At 35.5% G+C, this 23,567-nt stretch overlaps 1 protein-coding gene, 1 long non-coding RNA gene and 1 pseudogene across 23 annotated transcripts in view; 1 reads left to right on the forward strand and 2 right to left on the reverse strand.

The window, feature by feature from the left end:
• The window catches only part of LOC148695584 (uncharacterized), a 95,207-nt gene that overhangs the window by 25,157 nt on the left and 46,483 nt on the right, over positions 1-23,567 (reverse strand). The window lies entirely within an intron of this gene.
• On the reverse strand, positions 2,466-13,134 carry LOC148695590 (receptor kinase-like protein Xa21). 20 transcript variants are annotated; one of them, XR_015964721.1, is made up of 10 exons: positions 12,912-13,134; positions 12,698-12,804; positions 12,461-12,533; positions 12,334-12,358; positions 10,878-10,942; positions 9,854-9,949; positions 8,483-9,166; positions 8,326-8,390; positions 8,150-8,242; positions 7,475-8,018 (listed from the first exon to the last, which is right to left on the reverse strand). XR_015964721.1 is itself a non-coding variant. In XM_088697841.1 (2 exons), exons 1-2 carry the CDS (start codon positions 5,787-5,789, stop codon positions 2,590-2,592), a joined length of 3,060 nt encoding a protein of 1,019 aa, XP_088553967.1. In that variant the 5' UTR covers positions 5,790-5,855; the 3' UTR covers positions 2,466-2,589. The 20 variants fall into 20 exon arrangements, 1 of the variants encoding a protein (XP_088553967.1); XR_015964722.1 differs by having other exon boundaries at positions 7,475-7,931; positions 7,971-8,018; positions 12,698-13,134; XR_015964725.1 differs by having other exon boundaries at positions 7,475-7,866; positions 7,946-8,018; positions 12,698-13,134.
• On the forward strand, positions 17,104-21,076 carry LOC148695591 (protein TRIGALACTOSYLDIACYLGLYCEROL 4, chloroplastic-like; annotated as a pseudogene).

Below are 23,567 nucleotides of genomic sequence, written 5' to 3' on the forward strand. Positions count from 1 at the left end.
CAAATTATGCAAATAATACTTACCAAGTTGATAACAATACCAATGTTGTTAGAAGTGGGCATTCAATCCATCACTCTAATAATTCTACAATACCAACTTTTAAGGTAATCAGCTTTTGTGCATCAACAATTTGGTTGTAAATTATCTGATTCCAAATTTTTAAATATTTGGACTTGACTCGCCAAATATGGGTTAAGTATATTGTCTCTAGTGTTGGAAAGTGCCACGGTAGATTGGTAGATACATAGCTCTAGCATTCATCAAATATTACTGGCCGACCGGCTTGTCGGAAAGTAGCTTCTAAACTGTCTATTTTCTAGCTTAGCTTACAAGTTAAGTTGGAGAAAGTGTGCTAGTAGACTTTGCCATGGTCAAGTTAGGGTTGGAAATTGCCCATCCATACAGATTTAGCAGACTTTTCTCTTTCTTAACAATTATTTATTTAATTCACAAACACTGTAGTTTTAATATGTGTATATATATATATATATATATATATATATATATATATATATATATATATATTATGGACTTGACTTGATATATATGGGTCGACCATATTGTCTCATTGAACAGTGCCATGGTAAACTGGTAGATATATAGCTGGCATTCATAAATCATTACTGGCCGACAAGCTTTAAATAAGGGGTTGGTTTTGTTTCTATTTTCTAGCTTACCTTACAAGTTAAGTTGGAAAAAGTGTGCTCGTAGACTTTGGCAGGGTCAAGTTGGTGTTGGAAATTGCCATCTAAATAGCCTTAGGAGTCTGGATTTCAAATTAGAAATATTTTTTTTCAAAATATCAAACTTTTTCACCGACCCCTTTGCACCTAACAATTATTTATCCAACCCACCAACTTTATCGCATTATTAAATATATATATATATATATATATATTTAACTTTCTAATAAACTTCTTAAGGAAAAATATAGAAAGTGAGGGTAGGAAAGGGACGGTAAGAGAGAAAGTGCTCTCAACTTTCTATAATTGTTTATTTTCTCTTGTAGCCTTACACCTTTAATTATACTAATTATGTGGGTTTTACTTGCCTTACAAGTAACACGAGTCTTCCAAATCTTATTGGAATCCTACTTCTAGATTTACAAAACCACACTCTTAAATAATATTAACTACGATACTTCCTCTTGATATGTAAAGCTTAAGAAATAGTTGTATCAGGTTTTTTCGGATGATTGTTGGAGCCTTCAATTGGCATATAGAGAGTCACACATGCAATCTAGATCAAGGTTGCTTAAAGGAAACATAAACTCACAAATCTAACAATGGTATAACAACTGACGGAGGCACATAAGGACTATAGTAGTCCAAGGCCTACCCTGACTTGAAACAATAAGATTAGTAGTAACTTATTTCTATTGCTTTGCAACCCTTCTCAATACTTTTAAAAAAATTCAATCATTATTTATCTTTTACATCCAACAGATCTCATCCCAAAATTAAGTATAATATTTCAAATGATCATTTATCACAAATCAATAACATTTAAATTAAAACCCATCATTCACTTTAATTAAAAAAAAAATCATCTTTCATGTATGCATTGGTAGAGCTATTCCCCCTATTATTCTTGAATTTCATATATTTAGCCATTCTAAATTCCAAATTTATTGAATAAAGACAATAAGGTTTGTAAAACTCTATTATTCTCTATAACATATTTGTTTCTATTCTATCCTACCTCTTACTTGGGTTTTAGGATTTGCAAAATTCCAGTAATTCTCTCTATTGAATTTGATAATTCTTTCAATGGTGTAGATGACATCATGCAATGGTTCCAAAATATGAAATTCATCGAGAGTAATTATGATTACTATGAATAGATAAATTATCTATGTATACAAGATGAGACGGAAAAAATTTTCCTTACTAGGAATTGGAATCACTTCAAAAGAATGAAACTTGAAAGTGAGGACGAATTCAAAAGAGGAAAGTAAAACAAAGAAATAGTCGAAGAAAATAAATAAATAAACATCGAAAGAAACACATCTTCAAATTGTTAAGCTTCCCCTAAACAAATGCTTTCCAAAAAATAATGAAATGCAACATGCAAATGATATATATATATATATATATATATATAATTTGTATGAGAAGCCAATCATTATACCAACAAGAATGATAGAGTACAAAAACACATGTAGTTTTGAATCCTTCTTCACAAATTAGCACATTCTCTAAAATATAACATGTTTGAGCAATATAGCCGAAAATTGACGTTACAAAATGTAATTAAGTCTTACATCATCAACTTAACTTTAACCCTTAACCTTACTAGACATACGCTCCACTTGTCACTTAAAGTGTTTTGGGGTGAATATACACAAAACATCTTTACATGAATGCTCTATCATAGACCTGCAAATTGATCCCGTCTCCACTTGTCACTTAATGTTTGGTAAAGCTAGAATTTCATCGATCAAGCATAATAAGTATGCAAATAAGTTTGTTTGGCAAGCATTGATCAACTAGCCATATGTACTGTATTTTTTTATTTAACAAATACGAGAACTCTCTCACATAAAATACATTAATATTACATGCTATACCACGTACTAACAATAAGCTTCTATTCACATATACCACTTGCTCGAAGTTTGTTTCTGATCCGACACATTTGTGCCATAGCATCACTGATGTCCAATCTTTCTCTAGGCAACTCTGCTGAGCAAGCAACACCAATTTCTAAAACTGACATTAAACTTTTTTCAATTTGGACGTGATTCCTTTTGCTATCCTCGTCATGACAATCACTCTCTTGAACAAGAATAGGATCCAAAACCTCTTCCACTTTCTCCGGCAGAGCTGCCTTCACAAAGTTATGAAGGTTTGAAGCTTCCTCAAACATGTTATCGGTTGGTCGCTTTCCTGTAAATATTTCCAACAGGAGGATACCAAAGCTGTACACATCACCTTGTGTCCACACTTCATGTCCCATGCCATATTCTGCATTCCACAATTCAGAACATTATATTCTAATTTTCTAGTGAAGTGCTAAATGCCCATTTCATATTTGAAAATTTTAAAATAAATACTGCACAATCTTAAAATACTAGCTAGGTAAAAATAGGCAACTGTGTATTTACCTGGAGGAGCATAACCAATAGTTCCCTTGATCCCTAAAGAACTTGATTGATTTCCCGAAGAATTTTCAGCAGCTTTTGGGAGGAACCTCACCAACCCGAAGTCACCTACATGTGCAACCATGTCCTCATTGAGAAGAATATTGCTGGGTTTGAGGTCGCAATGAACTATTGGCGTCTCACAATGATGATGGAGATAATCCAGTGCCATAGAAACATCAATAACAATATTCAACCTCTGAGAAATTGTTAAGCTCCTTGGCCTCTGACTTGTCTCACCAATTGTATGAGTTGGATGCAACCATTCCTCCAAGCTCCCGTTAACCATGAACTCATAAATTAAGGCCTTGAAGTCGTGACCGCGATAATCAAAACCAGAACATGCCGAGAGTACCTTGACAAGATTACGGTGTCTAATATTTCTTAAAGCCTCGCACTCAGCAATAAAACTTTTGTAAGCTCCCAGACGAGCAAGGTTGAGTACTTTGACAGCAATTGTTTCACCTTGCTCAAGTACTCCTTTATAGACAGACCCAAAACTGCCCATACCAATCAAGTTGACAGAGGAAAATCCATCAGTAGCTTTGAGAAGACTTTGGTAAGAGACTGAGAGAAATTTTTCTGAATCACTTGAAGTCCGCTCTATTTTTGCCCTCTGTGGCCGACGGAGGTACAAAAAGACTAGTGCAAAAGTAACCCCAAGAATCCCACAAACCAGAGAAATTATCAATTTCATTTTTGGGCTTAATCCTCCCTTGTTGGAATGTTGGAGTTTGCACTTGGGCAAATGGAATCCAGGAATTCCCCCACAAAGCTTGCTATTTCCTTCAATCGATGTGGCAGTTGCATTCCTGAAAACCCCCTTCATTGGTACCATGCCCTCAAAGTTGTTATAAGATAGATTCAAAGATTGCAAAACTTGAAGACGCTCTAAGAATTCTGGAATCGAGCCTGACAAGTTGTTGTGAGAAAGATATAATTCTTTGATTCCTCTCAGTGAACTCAGAGATGATGGAATCGTCCCTTGAAAGAAGTTTCCTTGCAGGTCTAGAGATTCAATTGTTATGCAACTACCAAGACTTGTTGGAATTTCCCCAGACAGCATGTTTTGAGAAACACGAAAATTCTCCAGATTTATCAAATTTCCTACTTCTTTGGGAAGGAAACCAGTCAACTGATTTTTAGAGAAATCCAATTCCACATAGGAAGATGACAGACCAATGACTTGAGGGGATATGATACCGCTGAGGTTGTTATTAGCAAGAGTCAAGGCAATCAATTTCCGGCACTTACCTAGACTTGAGGGAATATTGCCGTCAAGTTTGTTACCGGCTAAACTCAATATGGATAGTTCACTTAAATTCCCAAATGACGATGGGATATAGCCGGAGAGATTGTTAAAACCCAAATCTAATTCGTACAACTTCCGAAGCTTTCCCACATCAGTGGGGATGCTTTCTGAAAATTGGTTCTGGGCAAACCAAATGCTCCCTAGCTTAGCCAGATTTCCAATCCCATGGGGGATGCTTCCTGATATTTTATTGTATTCTACATGCAAGAATACAAGAGAAGATGACAAGTTGGCCACGCATTGAGTTAAATTGCCCCCAAAATTGTTTGTATCGAACATCAGTTGTCGTAAACGGGTAGCATTGGTCAGATCGCAAACAAAGCTCAAGTCATCGATTTCCCCCCTTCCAAGATTGTTGTAAGCAATATTCAAGAACTCAAGATTAACTAAACTTTTCAAAGAAGGAACTTTCCCCTGAAATTTGTTTCCTTCCATCCAAAGAGAAGTTAGAGTTGAGGCATTAGATAACGAAATAGGAAGAGGTCCAGTAAATTTGTTGTGGCCGACCCCTAAATATTCTAGAGTTGGAAAGACAATACCTAGGTTTGGAGGTAAAGTGCCTTGGATTCTGTTGACTGTAACATCAAGGATACTAATGGAAGAAAGATTATAGAGTGAGGGAGGGATCACATCTGAGAACCTATTACTACCCAAACCAAGAACTTTAAAATTGGCCATTTGACCAAAGATATCTGGAATACTCCCATAAAAATCATTACCAGGTGCCATAAGCAACTCAAGAGATGATAAATTGGCAAAGGAGTAGGGGATACTTCCTGTAAGTTTGTTGAAGAGTATCGAAATTATTCTCAACTTCGACAAAGTGCCAACCTCCTCAGGAAGTCTTCCTACCAGAAAATTCCCACCAAAAGCAATTCTGGTTAGTTGAGAGCAACGCGATAAGTTTGAGGGAATTTCACCGGTAAGGGAATTATTCTCCCAAACTATATCTTGCAATCTTGAGAGACGGCCGATTTCTGGAGGAATTTTGTGGCTCAAGTTATTGTTGGTGAGAGAAAGTACTCTCAAAAAACTCAAATTCCCAACATGTGGTGACAGAGAGCCTGAAAGATTGAAGGACTGCAGGTTCAACACCGTGACCCTCTTGTGACGACGACCACATGTGACACCACGCCAATTGCAAAAATGGTTGGTTTCGTTCCATGAAGTCAAGGCTTCAACAGGGTCATAGGTTATCCTCGCCTTGATTTCAAGCAAGGCCAATCGATCTGTCTCATTTCCACTCAGTCTCAAGGCAAGGCATGAGTGAAAAATAAGGACATGAAAGCAAAAATATGAGAAAAACAAAACTGAAAAGAACTTGTTCATCCCCATGGTGGTTGCTACTTGTTGTATGCTTACAGCAGCTCTGAGGAGAATACATCTAATTTATAAGCAACCTGCCGCATAATGCAAATACGTTGAGGCATATTCATCCCCCAAAACACGCAATTACTAACATTTTGCGGTCGGTTTTGTTTAACATTTTGCGGGCTTTTTTTGCATGAATCGGATTGGAAATAAGTTTTTAGTTTTCATTTCAAAAATTTTGGATCAGGATAATCTCAAATTTTTTGGAACATAATTCGGAAACTCATATATTGTACAATTCTTTCATTGAGTAACCACTAAGGCACCTTTTATTCACTAACTCATTGTACACTTCGTTACTATTTTGCAAGTAACTAACTTAGCATCAGATTGGTCACTTATTACGGTCTAGTGGTATTCCTCTTTCACTTGTAAGTGAGAGGTCTCACAAAAAAAAAAAAAAAAAAAAAAAAACTCAGCACCAGATTATAGAATGGAATAAGCATACACCATGTGGGTCAACTATATTGTCTCTAGTGTTGGAAAATGTCATGATACACTGATATATAGTGGTTAGGAATCAAGATAAGGAGAGTGCAAAGTGCGGTAAGTAATCAAGATAAGGAGAATGCAAATTGAATCCAAGGACGACCCCTCCACGGGTCCATTAGGTTTTAGAAATTAAGATAAGGCTTGACTGGTCATTAGGAAATTATCATGGTTTGGGGGCTAGGGTTGAAGGATGGGGGGAAATTTTTTGGGAAATGCTAGAAAAAATGTCTGTGCGTTGCTACAGGACTTGAATGCACCAGCCTTAATAAAACACATTTTAACCTGGAAAAAAATTCAACATAATCATGAACAAACAAAAAGGATAGATGAGTTAACGGTGTCGGTAAGATAAGTAGTTTGGCTTTTATATACATTCAATCGAGCTGATTACAAAAGATATGGTTGCAAAAAATGCTTTCTTTGTTTCCCTGAGAAACAGAAGCAACATGCATTTTACACATATATTGCCCTTGAAGTTAAGATGGCAAAATATATGTCCTACAGGCCAGCCACCTGTTTTAGCAGTTGAACAAAAAAACATAAAAAGTGTTTCGTTCTTGTTTCAGCAGCTAGGCAATTAAGTAGAAGAATGTTTGTTCAAGTTGATGCAATGAGAGTTCACCTTATACATCAACACTAAGCAAAATTAACTGGGTTAGTTTGTTGATATGCAACCCAAAATTAACACTAACAAAAATAGCACTTGAATCAAATGCATAGACAAAAGCAGATGTTAAGCATGAGAAAAAATTACATGGAAAAGAAAACAATGTTAAATATCCTAGGTGCTCCAATTATAATTACTCTCTATTTCTATATATTTAAACTACCAATTATCAGCACAAACATTTCATTTCCTTGCAACTACCACAACCACATATAAAACATACTTGATAGAGCATGTAATTGCTTTAACTACATCTTTATTAAAAAATTCATCGGGTGGGAAATGCAGAGCGTTGCAATGGAAACATGAAGACCGAATATAGTAGTGTGAATTAAGTGTGCCGCATGATATATCAATGTCAACATTTCATTTTTACTTAAAATAGCCCCAAAGATTATATGATAATACAGAACTCGCCAAACCACTTACCCTAACAAAAAAATGCCGAGAATAAACTTGTGTCAATATGTAGCCAAAGGAAGACATAAACTACAAATCAACAGTGACTAAAAACAAAATCTCAGAGACCACACATGCACAAACATGCAGCAAAAAGAAAAAGAAAAATTGTTGGAAAAACTGACCCTTAATTGTGATTCTACAGATCATGTGCAACCCTCTCCTAAAACCAAACTAAACACAAGATAAGCTAAATAACAAATGACTTCATTCAATAAATTTACAAAATTAACTGCAAATCACTAAATTAGCCTCTTGAATTCGGCCAGAGTACTCATCAGGAAACCCAACATTTTTCAGAATATGATTAGCATTTTGACCAGTCATTTTCAATGTGAATTTCACACTTGGTTTCAACTCTAGCATTGTCAACCACTTTTGTTCCAAATCTCGTATTCCAGTAACCGGTCCCAACATCTTGCACTTTAATAAAAGAGCATTGTAAGATTGTAGAGATGCATAGAACAGATAAAGTTAATGACAGAGAGCTAAGCTACTTCACCTCTTCTATAAGTCCACGTCTCCACCCAAGCCTAAACATCCCGACATTGCCCCAATAGGTGTGTCGTCCTGACCTGCAAGATTTACAAAGAAGAAGCAGAGAAATCGATGTATAAGCACAGAGCCTGTCATCCAAAATTCAAAGCTGAAAACAGACAGAAGAATTAAAGAGTTGTGCCTATGAAAAAAACGAGAGAGCAGGTACCAGAACAATCTATGAAGAAAAAGAATTTGAGGTGAATGAGTGGATAAATTGCTACATAAAAAGCTCATTTCAGATCGATGATCCCTTTCTCACCTTAATAACATTTAACAATTACAATTAGTAAAATTTTCTTAATAAGGGGAAAGGCGGAAGGAATAAGGATTAGAAATGGAAACCTTATATAGTGATTAAAACCCTTAAATTAACTTGCGAAGCTTGAATAGTCCGTCCCTTCACGCAGCTGCAAGAACCAATCGTTAATTTGGAAATTATTCAATACGTGTTAAAACATGAATCAGAAAAGGCACAAAGCAAAAAACAAAAATCATTTACCTTAATGACAAAGCACTCTGGAGTCTAAGCGGATACATTATCTTATTGTTTAAAAACTGAAAATCTACAAAGTGTTAATATTTGCACATATATCAGAAAAAGCATTATCGCTTGGAAAACCGACAACTGTAACGTAAACTACTAAATACCAAATTAAATACTCGAACATGACAACCCCAAACATAAACAAAATTCTATATGAATTCAAAAAAAATATTAATTAGGGAAAAGAATCCCAAACATAAACAAAATCCCAAACCAATTAAATAAAACTCAGGCCAACCCGTGCATTCCTCATCTTTCCCTCCTTCCCTTGTTTTTTTTTTTACCCTCATGCCATTAATCTCTATCCTCTTAGAATTGTATAAACAACGGCAGAAAACATCAATACAGTAATGAAAATAAACAGAGACCTCAAGGAAAGAAAAAAAAAACCCAATTACGCATCAACTTCATGTTTCTATAAAAGAGATGAGATTATTGGAGATACAGAACCTTGGTTAGAGTGCAAGAGCAAGACTGAATGAAATGATGAATCTTAAAAGAGAGATATTACATGGATCAATCGTCATCATAGAAACATGGAAACTGGTAGTGCAGATGGATGCTTCAGGATCCTCAGCCCCACAAAAGTCGTAGAACTTGGCAGCATATGGTGGATTGTTGGGTCCCAATTCATAGTACCTTAAATTGATAAAAAAAAAAAAAAAAAAAACGTCAATCAAGTAAAGCTGTCATTTCTAATTAATCAAATACCAGACCCTAAGAAATATATAAGCATAGTTATTGAAGAGCAATTTCTCTCTCTCTCTCCCCCATCAATATTTCCAGTCGACTGGGAAATAGAAAATACAACCCAAAATGCCCAAAAAGCAGAAGCTCTAAGACAAAAATAGAAAATTAAAAAAGGCATTCGAAAAGAGAAAGTCGTTGAAATTTACCCGAAATGTACAGAGATCCAGGACTCACAGATAAATTAATTTCAGGATCAAACACTAAAGGGATGCGAAACTTTACCCTTTTCACATTTGCAGGTACCAAAATCAATTTACAAAATTAAGGTTAGGGTTTTCATAATCTGAATTAGGTAATGAAAGTCATGTGAAAAGTTCGGAAATAACCAAACTAACATCCAATTTAGTACACACCTAATAAAAACATAAGTAAGAAACTATTTCCAATTCATCATTCATTTATCAAACACAGTAATACAGTCATAGAAAAACTCTTAACTCACGTACCAAAGTTGAATTAATTAAATTGGATGTTGGGGTCAAAATTTTGTGTCCGCCTAAGGATATTTGAGTCAAAGAACTCAAATTTCAGAGATACAAAACAGAGAAGCTTGTGTAAATCATTTATAAAGGCTACCTCCTTTTGGTTGAAAAACTGAAGGGTGACGCCAATTCTTCTTCTGCTTCCACCTCCTTATGGAACTTGACCCGCTAGTCATCTTTGTACGTGAAGCTGAAATCAGCAACCAGTCAGTACCTTTGGCAAGCTCATGGGGGTATGACAACATCTATGGGAAGATTATTGCAACTCTAATTAACAAAGAAGCATTCATTTGAGGATGTCAATGAGGGAGAGAAGAAGAAGAAAAGAAGAGCTAGTTGAGGAACAAAAGAATTTTGGTGCTGTATTCGGTTTGGAGGTATGGTCTTAAGAATTTACAAACTGCCTATATGATTCGCTCGCTTTCTAATTCTTTTTTACTACCTCTTCTTTCATGAAGGTATAATCATCACATTATTTTCTAACATAAAATATACAGTCAAGAGACGTTTAAAACATTGCCCATAAGTTAATTGAGATGGGTTTTGTTTGAGTAGTTGGTGACCTTCACAGTTGACCAATTACGGCTGACATGTGATTGATAGTATAGGAATATCTATTTAAAATAGTTAAAGGATTTCAAGGATGCCTCTAGACTTATTCTGTTTAGAAGATCGGGTTGAATAATAGGTTTTGACTCCAACGGATTTCTTGCATAGAAGACTTCACAAAATGATGTCAGATTTCAAATTTAAGGCATGGTTTTAAGTGCACTAAGATATCTCGAAACGTATCCTGAAGTGATACTAAAATTTCATAGAAAGAAGAAGAAAGAATAGTCCAAAATTTTACCCGTCCAGTAACTCCATCACACTTATCTCCAATCAGAGCAATGATATCCTCAACAGACATAATTGTTTTATTTTGCGTACATATTTAAACACAAAAAGTAAACATTTTCGCATCAAATTCACATATAAAATGGTCCAAAAGTGCAGGCAATGGTCGAGTAGAAACTAATGTTTCCTTGAATTGATGACAATTAGTGCTTATCCTATCCAATTAACAAAGATGAGCACTATTTGTCGTCAATTCAACATAATATAAAAAGAAACTACACCTGAGCAGTGGTCACAGGAACCAATCTTGTGCGATCAGTCAAACAGTGTTTATCCTCTCAAAGATCTGCATATCCATTATAACCCAATTTAGTGTTGCAAAAAGTGATATGCTAATTCCAAATTCCCATAAAAAGCCATCTTTCTACAACTTGAAACCAAAATTTAAGTGAATGGCCCTCCAACTAAGGTTATTGAACATGATTAACTATCCACTTATGACAAGTATCCGCAACCCTCTCAACCTTGTAACCTGAATCAAGCTGGTTTCACGCATACCAATAGAAAACCAAAATGTCAGTGTTTGGGGAAGTTACCTTATTTGAAATACCACTAGAAAACAGAGCATACTTTTAGGCAAATATTGTTTAAACACCCAAACATGATGTATTATCAAGAAGAAATGATGTATTATCATGAAAAAATTAGAATATCAAAGTCCTCAACAAAACATGAGGCACAATTATCACAATTAGAAAAATCACTTCTTCTGGTTATAAATATTCAATTCGAATCATTTCAAATAAAATGCAAATAAATTCAAACCAGTACATGCACACAAAGGTAGGGAAAGTCATAACTGGGTCAAACATAAAAGACAAATTTAAAGAATAGCTCAAAGAAACACTTTATCGATGAAGATTCAAGAAGGAATATGGTCAAGAACGAAACTATGAGGAATACCAAATACCTCACAGGGACACAAAACTACTTGAATGTACCCAAACGAATGTAAATCCAGCATTCTCTAAAAACTATCTCCATCCTACATCATCTACCCTTAAGCACAACCACTAAAACTGTAAAAGACCTGAAAACCATGATCTACACGACAAATCATACAACTAATCCATAAACCAATCAGTCATCAAGCATAATCCTTTATCTTTTCCTAATTTGTTTGTGTATTCAATTTATTTGCAATGTTCCAAAACAGTGAAATGTACATGATTTCTCTTTTCCTCCTAATCTGGAAAAACAAATCAGTAGCCAATCCCAATTTAAATTAACAGAAAGGGGAAGAAAAAAAAGACAAATTGAATTCAAAAGATTCTACATGATGTACCACACCACCATTTAGATTCACCATTTCTCGCTTTCACCATTTAACGTATTTAGAATGGTTATTAGGGTGATTTGCTATCTAAGACTCACTTGGGATTTGGGAGCGAAGTTATAAGTCGCAAGCTCTTGAAATGCAGTAATGAATTTGGATAATATTGGACATGGAAGAAAATATCACATGCACAGCAAGCTACAGCGACCATAAAAAAAATAAAATAAATAAAAAGAGAGATCTTAAGCAAAAACCATGAATCCAACTCAAAAATGAAATCTTCCAAATAACATCTCAAACCATAACCCAAATCAAATGCACCAAATCCCACATCAAAAAAGAAATTATACAAATTGACATATTGGTAGAAACCCAACAGAGATTTTAGAGAGAGAGAGTACCAGAGGGAGTGAGATATGGTTGTACCTGGAAAGCAAAAAATCAATTATATAAATTGACTCTAACATTTGTTGACTCTAACAAATTGATACATAATAACAGTTGTTTGGGATATAGATATGGGTGTACCTGGAAAGATTAAAATTCACCATGCAAGCCGTATTCGTGGAGGACTTGCTCTGGTTCTTCCATAGTGATATACCTGATAATCAGAATGCATTTTGGCAACATTGTTATAAATAAGATGCTGATGATGATGAGTTATAACCTTACTCCATGTTATGTATAATTAACATTTAAGAGCATTATGTAAAAGATAAAAAAATAATAAAAATAAAAAGCCCATCTATTATGATCTCTGCATACCCTTGCTGTTTCGTAGGAGAGGCCGATGAACAGTGGCAGTAGAATTAAGCAACCAAGTTATGAAATACGAATTTAAAATGTACTTATTTACTGTGTCTGTAATGAATCTGTGAAATCAAATAGTTAAACCCTAAAAAGCACCGCTGCAAACAGCATAAGAAAATTGAAATTAACCCTAAAGAAATTGGGAGAGAAGAATATGAAATGGGAATACCTTTCGGCCCTTTGAGTTATTGGAAAAAAAAAAAAAAAAAAAAAACCCAACAGAGCAAAAGCCTCCAAATCCAAACACTGTTGTGGGATTTTGAAGAGAGCAAGAGAGAGAGAGAGAGAGAGAGAGAAAACATCGGAAGAAATAAAGCAAGAGAGGGGGAACCAAAAGGGGGGAGAAGAAGAAGCAGCAGCTAAAGCAAAGCAGAGGAAGAAGAAATAAGGGAAAAAAAGGACGACTGAAATGAAGTGGGTATATTTAATTGGAATTTTGAAAGATTTTACTGGATGTATAAATTTATGAAATTTTATAGAGTTTAACTGATTTTTAGAGATTTCATGTAAAATTTTGATTTAATTCTCTCGAAATCTTATAGGAAGAGTTGAGACTCGTGGATACTTAAAATAAACTATAAAATCTCTTCAATTCCCTCTAATTCCTCAACTTTTCTAAATTCTTTAAATTCTAATTCTAATTGAATACACTAGAATGTTATAAACTTCTTTAAAATTCTAATTGAATACACCCAGATATCTAAGGATTTTAATAAATTATCTTAAAATTCTGATTGAATACACATTGAATTTCAGTTAATCATTTAAAATCCTGATTGAATACCCCTGAATTTATTAAAAAAAATTAAAATCCCTTAAAATCTCAATTGAATACACTCACTAAGTACGCAACCATATACTTATAACAACAACTAATCAAATAGAACTAAAAAAATATGGGGGATCATATCAATCGCACTTACCAAGTATTGAAAGATATCATTTCGAGCAACAAAGTCAGTCTCACAGTCAAGTTCAATAAGACCATCTCCAATGGAACAAACCTTTTAGCCCTCTAAGATATTAATATTTTAATGAACAGTACAGGGTCATCTTTACCTTCATCTCCAACCGAAGGCCAAAGGGTCATAGGTTTCGTTTTACCCCTACCACAAAAAACCGTCTCCAACCGAGGATTAAAGGGTTATAGGGCTAAACATAATTTATTATTTAAATTTAAAAACTATAGCAACTTAAATTTAAAAACTACAAACTTATGTTTAAAAACTACAAACTTATATTTAAAAACTACAACTTAGTATCTACAGCAGGATCTTGTTGCACATCTTTGGTCCAAAAGAAGCATAGATTTGGTGTTTAAGTTTTATATTGTTAAAAGTTTTTAAAAATGTTGTTTAAGTTTCATGTTGTTAAATGTTTTTTTTTATATTGCATAATTTTTATATTGGTTAATGTTATTTAATGTTGTTTCATATTGTTTAATGTTGTTTCATGTTACTTAATTTAATTTAATATTGTATAATGGCTTAGGAAGTTATAGGAAAAAAATAGAACTTAAAAAATATATGAAACAAATTTTGTAAAATAGAAGTTATAGGAAACAAATGTTGTCAAATAGAAGTTACAGGAAGTTACAGAAAAAAATAAAATTTAAAAGATGAAGTTATAGGAAGAAATAAAATTTGTAAAAAACAAAAAAAAACATAAAAATTAAAATTGTAAAAAAAAAAAACAAATAGAAGTTACAGGAACTTCTTTCGTTGCTTCGCACTAAGTGCGAGGGGTATGTCGTTCTGCGTGCTATGGCTCCCTTCACTCCCCATGTTGGAGAAGGGTGTCTGGTCGAAAGAAAGTGTACGAATGGTGGAAACCAGCTTGACAAAGCTGGAGAGATTAGGAATAAGTGTGATTCCCACAGACGGCGCAAAATGTTGATGCACAAAATCGGCGAGGACTTTGGTACAACATAAAGTGTCAAGTTTGTGACCTTCGCTAGGTTGCTCTGGTCATTAGTGTGGATAGGTATGTAAATGAATGGAGATAGGGAAGCAAACAACACAAGATGTACGTGGTTCACCCAAATTGGCTACGTCCACGGAGTAGAGGAGTTCTCATTAGTTGTGAAGGGTTTACACAAATACATAGGTTCAAGCTTTCTTTTAGTGAGTTGTAGTGAATAGTTTAGTACAAATGACATTAGGGGTTATTGTGGGAGAATGATCTCCTTTTATAGAAGAAAGTTTCTAGCTTTGTTCTAACATTGACACGTGTCCTGTTGTGATTGACCTCTGATATCGACACGTGTTGCGCTATGATTGGCCTCTGATATCGACATGTGTCGCGTTGTAATTGGCCTCCTGGTTGGAGGAAAAGTCTTGTGGGTCCTTGACAGTATACTGTTGACTGGTGCATAGTAGTTTTGGGATTGGTCAAGTATGGTACAAACATATTATTTTATAACTTTTCGGATAATAACACGTGGCGCAACGAGAACGATTAAAAATCTTATCCGAAATTAGAAATAAAATTATTTTGTATTATTTTATAAATAAAAATAAAAATAATATTTTATTGCCTATTGTCAGGGCTATTAAAGTGCAACGGTGAAGATGCAAAAGACGATTATTGTTCATTAAGGGCAGTTATTGTTCACTGGGTGGATAGCATAGTATATTACCTGGGGTTCCCATGTTGGAAGTGCTCTTAAGTTTTTTACTTTACCATTTCCTGATGTTTGCACCAGAGAAGACCAAATACAGAATTCTATAATTGTAAAAAATAATGGGTAGTCAACCTAGTCATTGTTAGTGATATAGTTCCCTTTTATTCGCAAAATGAAATTGTAATGCCATTTCCCACTTTTTCTTCTGGTCAATGGTGGCATTACATTTTTGGTGGAAGCTGCACTGCCTGGTTTTAGGATGGGTACAACCCAGTGGCGGTTGATATGAAGGGAGACGAGGACAATTCTAGGAGCAATAAGAAGAGAAATCCATTCAGTGCTGATTTTTTCGGCTCTCTCTGCTATACTTTCCAGCACGGGAAACTTATAGAGCTCTACGGTGATCTAACCAGGATTGATTCTCGTCTCGATATTTGTTTAGCTTCAGCTTTGGCTAAAAGGGTTATTTATGGTTTGAAGAGTTCCTCTGCTAATAGTGCAAAAGATCTGGTGTCCTCCCCTAGGATCAATATAATCTTTCAACAGCAGGTATTTCTATTTATACCTTAATTGTCTAAATGTTGTGCACCTTAAGTTGGAAGAGAAATTTTAAATGCAGTTATGCACAATATGTTACAAAATCCACATAGTCATTTGCTAATTGGTACTTGTGGAAGCGCGTATGTAACATCCCACATCGACCAATAGAGAGAGGGTGACGTGCCTTATATGCACATGTGCACCTTCATATAGCACAAGGCCTTTTGGAAACTCACTGGCTTCGGGTTCCATTGGAACTCCGAAGTTAAGCGAGCTCGGGTGAGAGCAATCCCAGTATGGGTGACATACTGGGAAGTTCTCGTGTGAGTTCCCAAAAACAAAACCATGAGGGCGTGATCGGGGCCCAAAACGAACAATATAGTGTTACGGCGGAGTTGACACTAGGATGTGATAGTGTATGCCCTGTCTGATTTTGATAATTTGCAGTCATTTTTCTGCTGACGTATATGTACAGTCGTTTTACTGCTCATGTGTTTTAATGTACGACTATTAGATCAGCGTAGAACTTTAAAATGAGAGGATGAAAAGCTGAGCTCCTTTATATGGCTATTAACATGCGTGGCTGGGGTGAATGTTTTGGTTACTGGGATGAAAATCCAATTGTTATTGACACATTACGTTTCCTTTGTAGATTTAAGGGCCAATTGTCTTTCGAACGGATTCCAGGATTGCACTTGACTGTGTTAGTATCGTGCCACTTTCACTTGAAGGTTGAAGAGAGTTTGAGTAGCAAAGCTTGGAGATAAAATTGCCTACTAGTTGATGAGTTTTGTAAGTCTTTTCGTCCTCATTTTTCCTGACTTGGGAGGGAGCCCGAGGATTTTCCTACGTCCATGTGTACATTTATTTGTTTATTATGTAGGATATTTCATATGATGCGAATGTGAAATTTGAGAATCGATATTAACATTAAATTTATAAATTGGAACCTATTCACCTCCCTTAAACTAGCATATTCCTTCATTGAAATATAACATATGAGCACTCTATGACCACTATCTCCTTTCACACCATGGTGGATTTTGCGGATTTCCCAACCATCAATCTCTTTCTTGCAAAGTACTTCTATGACAATGATACATCGCCATGGTAAAGTCTCAAGCCAATGAAACAATTATAACTCATAAGTTTTTCTCCACTTAATATCATGTCATTAGCACAAATGCGATAGAGATGATACACCATGTTCAAACTCATTTCAAGACAGATGAGGACCCAAAGGAAGAGACAAATAAAACCTTCACAAACCCACCACTTGAACCCCAAAACCGAAACCAAAAAGAATTCGCGCTCCCTCACTCTTTCGACAGCCAACAATGGCGAACCTGAGGACGGCGATGGACTCAGCCTTCTGGGACTTGAACGTTTCTTCGCCTCAGACCCTTGAGGGCTCGGCCAAGGCCACCCCTTTCCTCTCGACGGTGCTCGAGCCAGCCGAGCCCTTAGGATTCAGCAACTCTTTCTTCTGGGGTTATACCTTCCTACAACCCCAATTCTTACAGGGACTTGGGTTCTTTCTCTCACGAGTCCCTCTGCTCAGACCAGCTACCTCTAACTGGTACACGGCTACAACTTCTTTGCTTAGCTATTGCCTATTGGGTTTTCTCAAATTTATTTCATTTTTCGTTTAATGGATATTCTTTTTCGTTTTACGTGTTTCTGTTGATTGGTTTGTGGTTTGTATGGTTACTGAGAAAATGATGGGAAATGCGTGTGATTCATTTGTTGTTTGTTTGGTTGCCGGGAAAGTTTGGAGAGAAGAACAATTGAAATTGTTGTTATGGGGTTGAATTGGGTAAAGGAAAAAGGTTAGGAAAGATAATTTGTCTCCTGTTTCCTGAGAAATGAACCTTTTTTTTGTTCTCCAAATTCGTATTTTTGTAAACAATTTTTATGTTACTAATTGCTAAGGAGCCTCTGCTTCTAGGTTTGGTTTGTTCTTTGTTTGATATTTAGGAAGATGTTGGTATATTGTATAAACTTTGGGTTATTGGTGAATTACTTGATGTGAGAAAGAGAGATTGAGTGGAAAGCTTGACAGCCGAACAAAGCTTGTTTGCCTAGTTCTAGTGGTATAGCACATAAAGCATGAATTTTTTGTTGCCTTGTTATTTTACTGATTTGCAAGCGGGTTCTTATGTTTTTCCAGAGCATCAAAGCTTTATCAGGTTTATCAGAGCACTGGTTGGGATTATCCAATTATTTTTTTTTTTTTATGGGATTTCTTAGGTGAAAAAGTTTGTTTCGATGTTTTGAAATCTGAACAATATCGTCGCTAATGAATGTACTGTGTAAATGCATTGTATTTTTGAAATTACTGTTCCAAATGTGTTGAGTTTAATGTCCTAATTCCTTGAGCATGTTTTCTGTTGGAGGAGTGAATTAAGAGTTACTATGCTTATGCTTAGACCAAAGTCATCTCACATTAATCAAATCCGGTTAGCATTCTTAGTTGTCGGACATACTAATTCCCTTGTTACATGATCTGCATGAAAATAGGTGGCTTGGATTAATTGGGCAGTTCCGCCCGAAGAAACTCTTTTCTTTTATTAAAGCTGAATTTACCAATGATGAGATGGGGGTCCCTACTTTGAAAGATGTGGTGAAGCATGTCTTGGGCAAGTCACTTTATTCGTTTGGATTATGCACACAGCTTCTTTTGTCTCCGTCCTCATCCATAAAGTTGAGCACAGAAGGGCATGGTGAGAAAAAAGGACCGCAACAAATTGATGCTCTTTCATAAGGCATGCATTTACTTTCCTGTTTTGACCTTTAATCAAATGTTTAAACAGTCAGAATTCCTTTTGTCCCTTGTTTGCCGGGTTTTTGAAGCTAGTTTGAGGGATTTATGGGTGTCAATTTCTTCATTTTTTGTACAATTACTATGGCTAGGAGGATAATTTGTTTACTGATTGGAGTTGTTAGGTTTAAAGTTCTTTTTTGGGTTTGTTCATGCCAGGTTGTAGTATCATCCAACTGCGATTTTTTTCTTTCTTTCATATGACAAATTTCTCTTATAGGAATTGAAGTTAAAAATAAGTAATTATAGGGATGTATCACTTGAACTTTACCAGATTCTGTCAGCATGTATAATCTTAAAGTATTGTTTCCTAATTTCTTAATTGTTGAAAAGTAGGGCCTTGTTTGGTCTCTAGGATTGGAATGGAATGGACAAACTACTATATTGAGGGTATATTAAAGATAGGGGTGAATGATTTTTCATATTGAGGTGATTAGAAGGGGGATATGGAAAATAATCCCTTCTGATCCTTACCATTTTGGTGGATTGGAATGGAAAATAATCGATCTCCTACCTTCAAGTAAGCCACAATTTTTTCATTTCTTTCGTCAACATACCTTGAATATAGTGGGTTGTCCATTTCAATCCAATCTTAGAGACGAAATGAGGCCACAATTTTTTCATTTCTTTTCTGAACATACCTTGGATATAGGTTCGTATATATCAACATGCTTCAAAAATCTTAATTTACAAGTTTCTTCTGTTTACCACTTTTCTTTATAGGTTACATGACTTGATAACATTGCACATATGCACTGCAGGGAACATAGATAAAATTGGAAAGTTTCATGTCTATAAATTAAGAGCCATGTACTGACAAAGTTAATATCAGTACCTTTAACATTGCACATGTGCTGCCTAAGCTGTTTGAGTGAAAAAGTTCATGTCTGTACCTTTATTTCCTTTATTTATCTTCCTGTTTAAATTATGAGCCATGCATTAAATTTTCTCAACCTTTAAGGTGTTTGCAGCTTCCTTACCATGATATTACACTTGAGGCTGCATGGCCTGAACTGTTCGTTGACCATAAGGGAAAATACTGGGATGTGCCTGAGTCAATTTCCTTAGATATGTCATCACTTGTCTCCAAATCTGGATTGCGGTACCACATTGGTGTACATAAAAACAGTGGTCATCCCCAGGCAGTTAATTCCATAGATGATGAGGCACCTCCTTCTCTAATGCCTGGATTCTGCGCAAAGGCTGCCTTTTCTTATGAAAAAAGCCAAGATCTTTGGAGGCAAAATGAGACACGAAAAGACATCATGATACAGAAAGAAAAGGGTTTGTTTTGGCGGCCATCTTATGATGCGTGTCTTAAAGAACCTCATGCTGCAGTATATGGAATTTTTGGTAATTTTACACGTTACTCATATTTTCTGTGATAACTTGTATTATCTCGTTACAGTTTTTTGGAAGTTTCCTACCAATACTCAGGTGTATATTATAATTTTTTAGTTTATACCTTTGCATGTTTTTATACATGTATACGTGTTTTGGTACCTGTTAGTTTCATTTATATTGTATGTGTGTAGTTTTCTACTTTAGTATATTAAAAGCCAGTAGACTTAAGGAGTATGTCACCTCCCTTCATGGTGTTCTGTGGTGGTAGGTGTGACTGCAGTAAAAGAAAATAATAGTAATAAAAATAATTCTAGAGACAAATTCTAACAGAACAATTCTATATTTTTATTTTGTGTTTACGAGTCCAGATCTGTTGCCGACAGTATGCAGTATCTTTAGTTTTTACTTTAACTATTTCCTGATGTTTGCCCCAGGGAAGGCCGGGTACGAAATTCTTTAATTGTCAAAATTAATCATTGTTAGTGATATAGTTCCCTTTCGTTTGCAAAATTAATTTGTAATGCCATTCTCACTTCTTCTGGTCAATGGTGGCATTAAATTTTAGGTGGAGGCTGCACTGCCTGGTTTCAGGATGGGTACAACCCAGTGGCAGTTGATATGAGGGGAGACGAGGGCAATTCTTGGAGCAGTAAGAAGAGAAGTCCATTCGGTATTGATTTTTTCGGCTCTCTCTGCTATACTTTCCAGCGCGGAAAATTTGGAGAGCTCTACGGTGATCTGACTTGGATTGATGCTCGCCTGGATATTTGTTCAGCGTCAGGTTTGGCTAAAAGGGTGATAATGGTTTGAAGAGTTCCTCAGCTAATAGTGCAAAAGATCCGATGTCCTGCCCTAGGATCAATCTAATCTTTCAGCAGCAGGTATTTCTATTTATTCCTTAACTTTTTAAATGTTTCACACCTTAAGTTGTAAGAGATATTTTAAATGCAGTTATGCACAATGTGTTACAAAACCTGCATCGTCCCCATCAAATCCTCAAAACAAATCTTCCTCAAAATATTCCATCTTCACATCCAAAATACCCACAGTGTTCAAAAACGTCAATCTGGGAAAGCTACGCGTTGTGCCTTCTTTTCTTCACCGCGGTTAAACGACTTGGTAGAAAAATCTGAAATTTTGGTACAATCATCTTGAAAGACTCACGACCATCCTTCAATTGAAATTTCTAAAATTCATCCGTTTGATCACTTTTTACTCAAGAGGAAGTCGAATGCCTTGCATTGAAAATACATGACAAAGTATCAAAATTTTATCAAAATAACCAAAAAACTATAACTAAGAATAGAGTAAAATATATGGTATAATATGGACTCATCAAATACTCTCAAACCTAGCTTTTTGCTTGTCCTCTAGCAAAACAAAACTCAAAAACAAAAAATAAAAACTAACAAACTAAAAACTTTAACAAAACTTGACTAAGACAATTTTCACTTTCAAGTTGCAATCCATAAAAAATGTTAAAATTAGAACTTCTTTTAAAAAATTCCAAGCAATACCACCACAGAGTCTAAGCCATTTAGAATTAATTAGAAAAGAACTCATGAACTTCATTTGGTATAAAATGAATCAACATGGTTAAAAAGACTCGACTAAAACCCTTACCACTTGTCCTTTTTAGTTAATACTTACTAACTTCAAACATAACTATTTTGAAGTTAAAAAGACTTGACTAAAACCATTACCACCACAAAGTCTAGTCCATCCGAACTCCGAAGTTAAACGAGTTTGGACAAGAGTAGTACTAGGATGGGTGACCGCCTAGAAAGTCCTCGTGTTGCATCCCTCACAGTTGACCCCACATGGTGGGAAAAGGCTTAAGAAAAAGAAGAAGATAGTAATAAAAGTGGTTGTGCAATGTTAGTTCACTTAAACTTTCGATCCAACCCATGTAATGAGTTTTAGGTCAATGGCTCCCAAACCACAAGGGCTTTAGGGCACTAAGTGTAGAATCCCCCTAAGGACTTACTAACTCGAGCTGAAAAGGCTACGAAACCAACTAACCACCTTGCCCCATGCCAAGACTCTACTATTTGACGCGAGATCATTGCTGATTAGGCATGATTGACCTGGTTAATAAGCAAAGTCTTTGTGGAACAATTATTACTTTATTTATAACAATAACTAAACTTTATTTTTTTTAGAACAAAAATATAAAAAATTAACTCAGACGAAAAGCAAGTGCTTCAATCTCATCCCCACAAATCATGTTGGTGTGAATGTGCTAATTGTGAAAGGATTACTCGTGAATTAGTGTCAAAACAACAATAAATAGAAAAGACTCTACTGTGGAATTAATTTCCACCATGTCCATTTGTTCAAATGTTTAAAATAATCTATGAATATTAACTTAAAAAAAATGAAAAATTTTAGCATTCTAAAAAATTAAAAATCTAAAAATTTTACCTTTCCACCCCTAAACTTAAATCACACATTATCCTCAAGGTGTGAAAAAAATACAGAAAGAAAACAAAAATATTAAAACCTTAAAAACTGAAAAATAGCTAACAAAGACAAAAGAAAATAAAAGAAAGAAACAATAAAAGAAAATATAAAATAACAAAGGAAACAGGAACAGAAATAAAAGAAAAGACAATGAAACCGACACACCTGCGATTCGAAGTGGTGACCTGCTGACAAGAAAGAAACAGAGGCGCTGGAAAATATTGGGAAAAGAAGCAAAATTTCAGTGCTCTGGAGAGTTGAACCCATTTCCTCATCTCTCCTAACTGGCGCCGTACCCACGAGCCCAGAGCCGTGAAAGCTATCTCCTTCATTTCCTCTTTCCCTTCATTTCTCATGGAACTGAAACCCTAGCTTCCATCATCAACCCAGAACGTCAAAACATGAATCCATCTCCATCTCTGTCAAAAACGGAACCCAGCCATGGCGATCTTTGATTCTAGCCCAGATTGTCACCATCGTGCATTCCTCTGCGAAAACTGAGGTAAAGATCTCTCATTCTCTCTGCGATTATGGTCTCCACTTGGCGATATCTTAAATAAAAATGCATCCAACCATTTCTCCCTCTCGTTTTCACAACCGAAGCTCAAATGAAAACGAAATTCTGACTCATGCATGTATGTTTTCTGTATGTGGACTTGGGGATCCGAGTAAGGCCCCGGGGAATAGGAAATGCAAGGAGCAATGGCTCACAAATGAAGGTGCTGTACACACAGCAAAGATGGCTGCAAGAACTCGGATCTACAAAATGAAAGGTAAATCAAATCCCTCCACTGCGTTAAAATTCAGCATGGTTTAATATCTCTGAAAGTCATACGGATTTGTGAAATGTTTCTCTCATGCATTTATAGACCTAAAATTTCATCAATGCTCATGTAATTTTCTGTGACATGGCTTTGATGAATGCCCACCTCTGTGTTGCCTGGACCACCCCCAAACTATATGTAAAACAATATTTTAATGAAATATGAGAGTGAGTGAGCGAAAGATAAATGTTGATGAATGGATGATGAATG

Source organism: Pyrus communis, chromosome 7 (assembly GCF_041283825.1).
Source record: "Pyrus communis isolate YQ-2024b chromosome 7, ASM4128382v1, whole genome shotgun sequence".
NCBI classification, from domain to species: Eukaryota; Viridiplantae; Streptophyta; class Magnoliopsida; order Rosales; family Rosaceae; genus Pyrus; species Pyrus communis.

Excerpts from the sequence above, each read along its gene's own strand:
- LOC148695590 (XM_088697841.1), bottom strand. The coding sequence starts at position 5,789 with ATGGGGATGAACAAGTTCTTTTCAGTTTTGTTTTTCTCATATTTTTGC. Across the intron at positions 2,967-3,106 it reads TATTGGTTATGCTCCTCCAG|AATATGGCATGGGACATGAA; the intron begins GTAAATACACAG and ends TGTGGAATGCAG.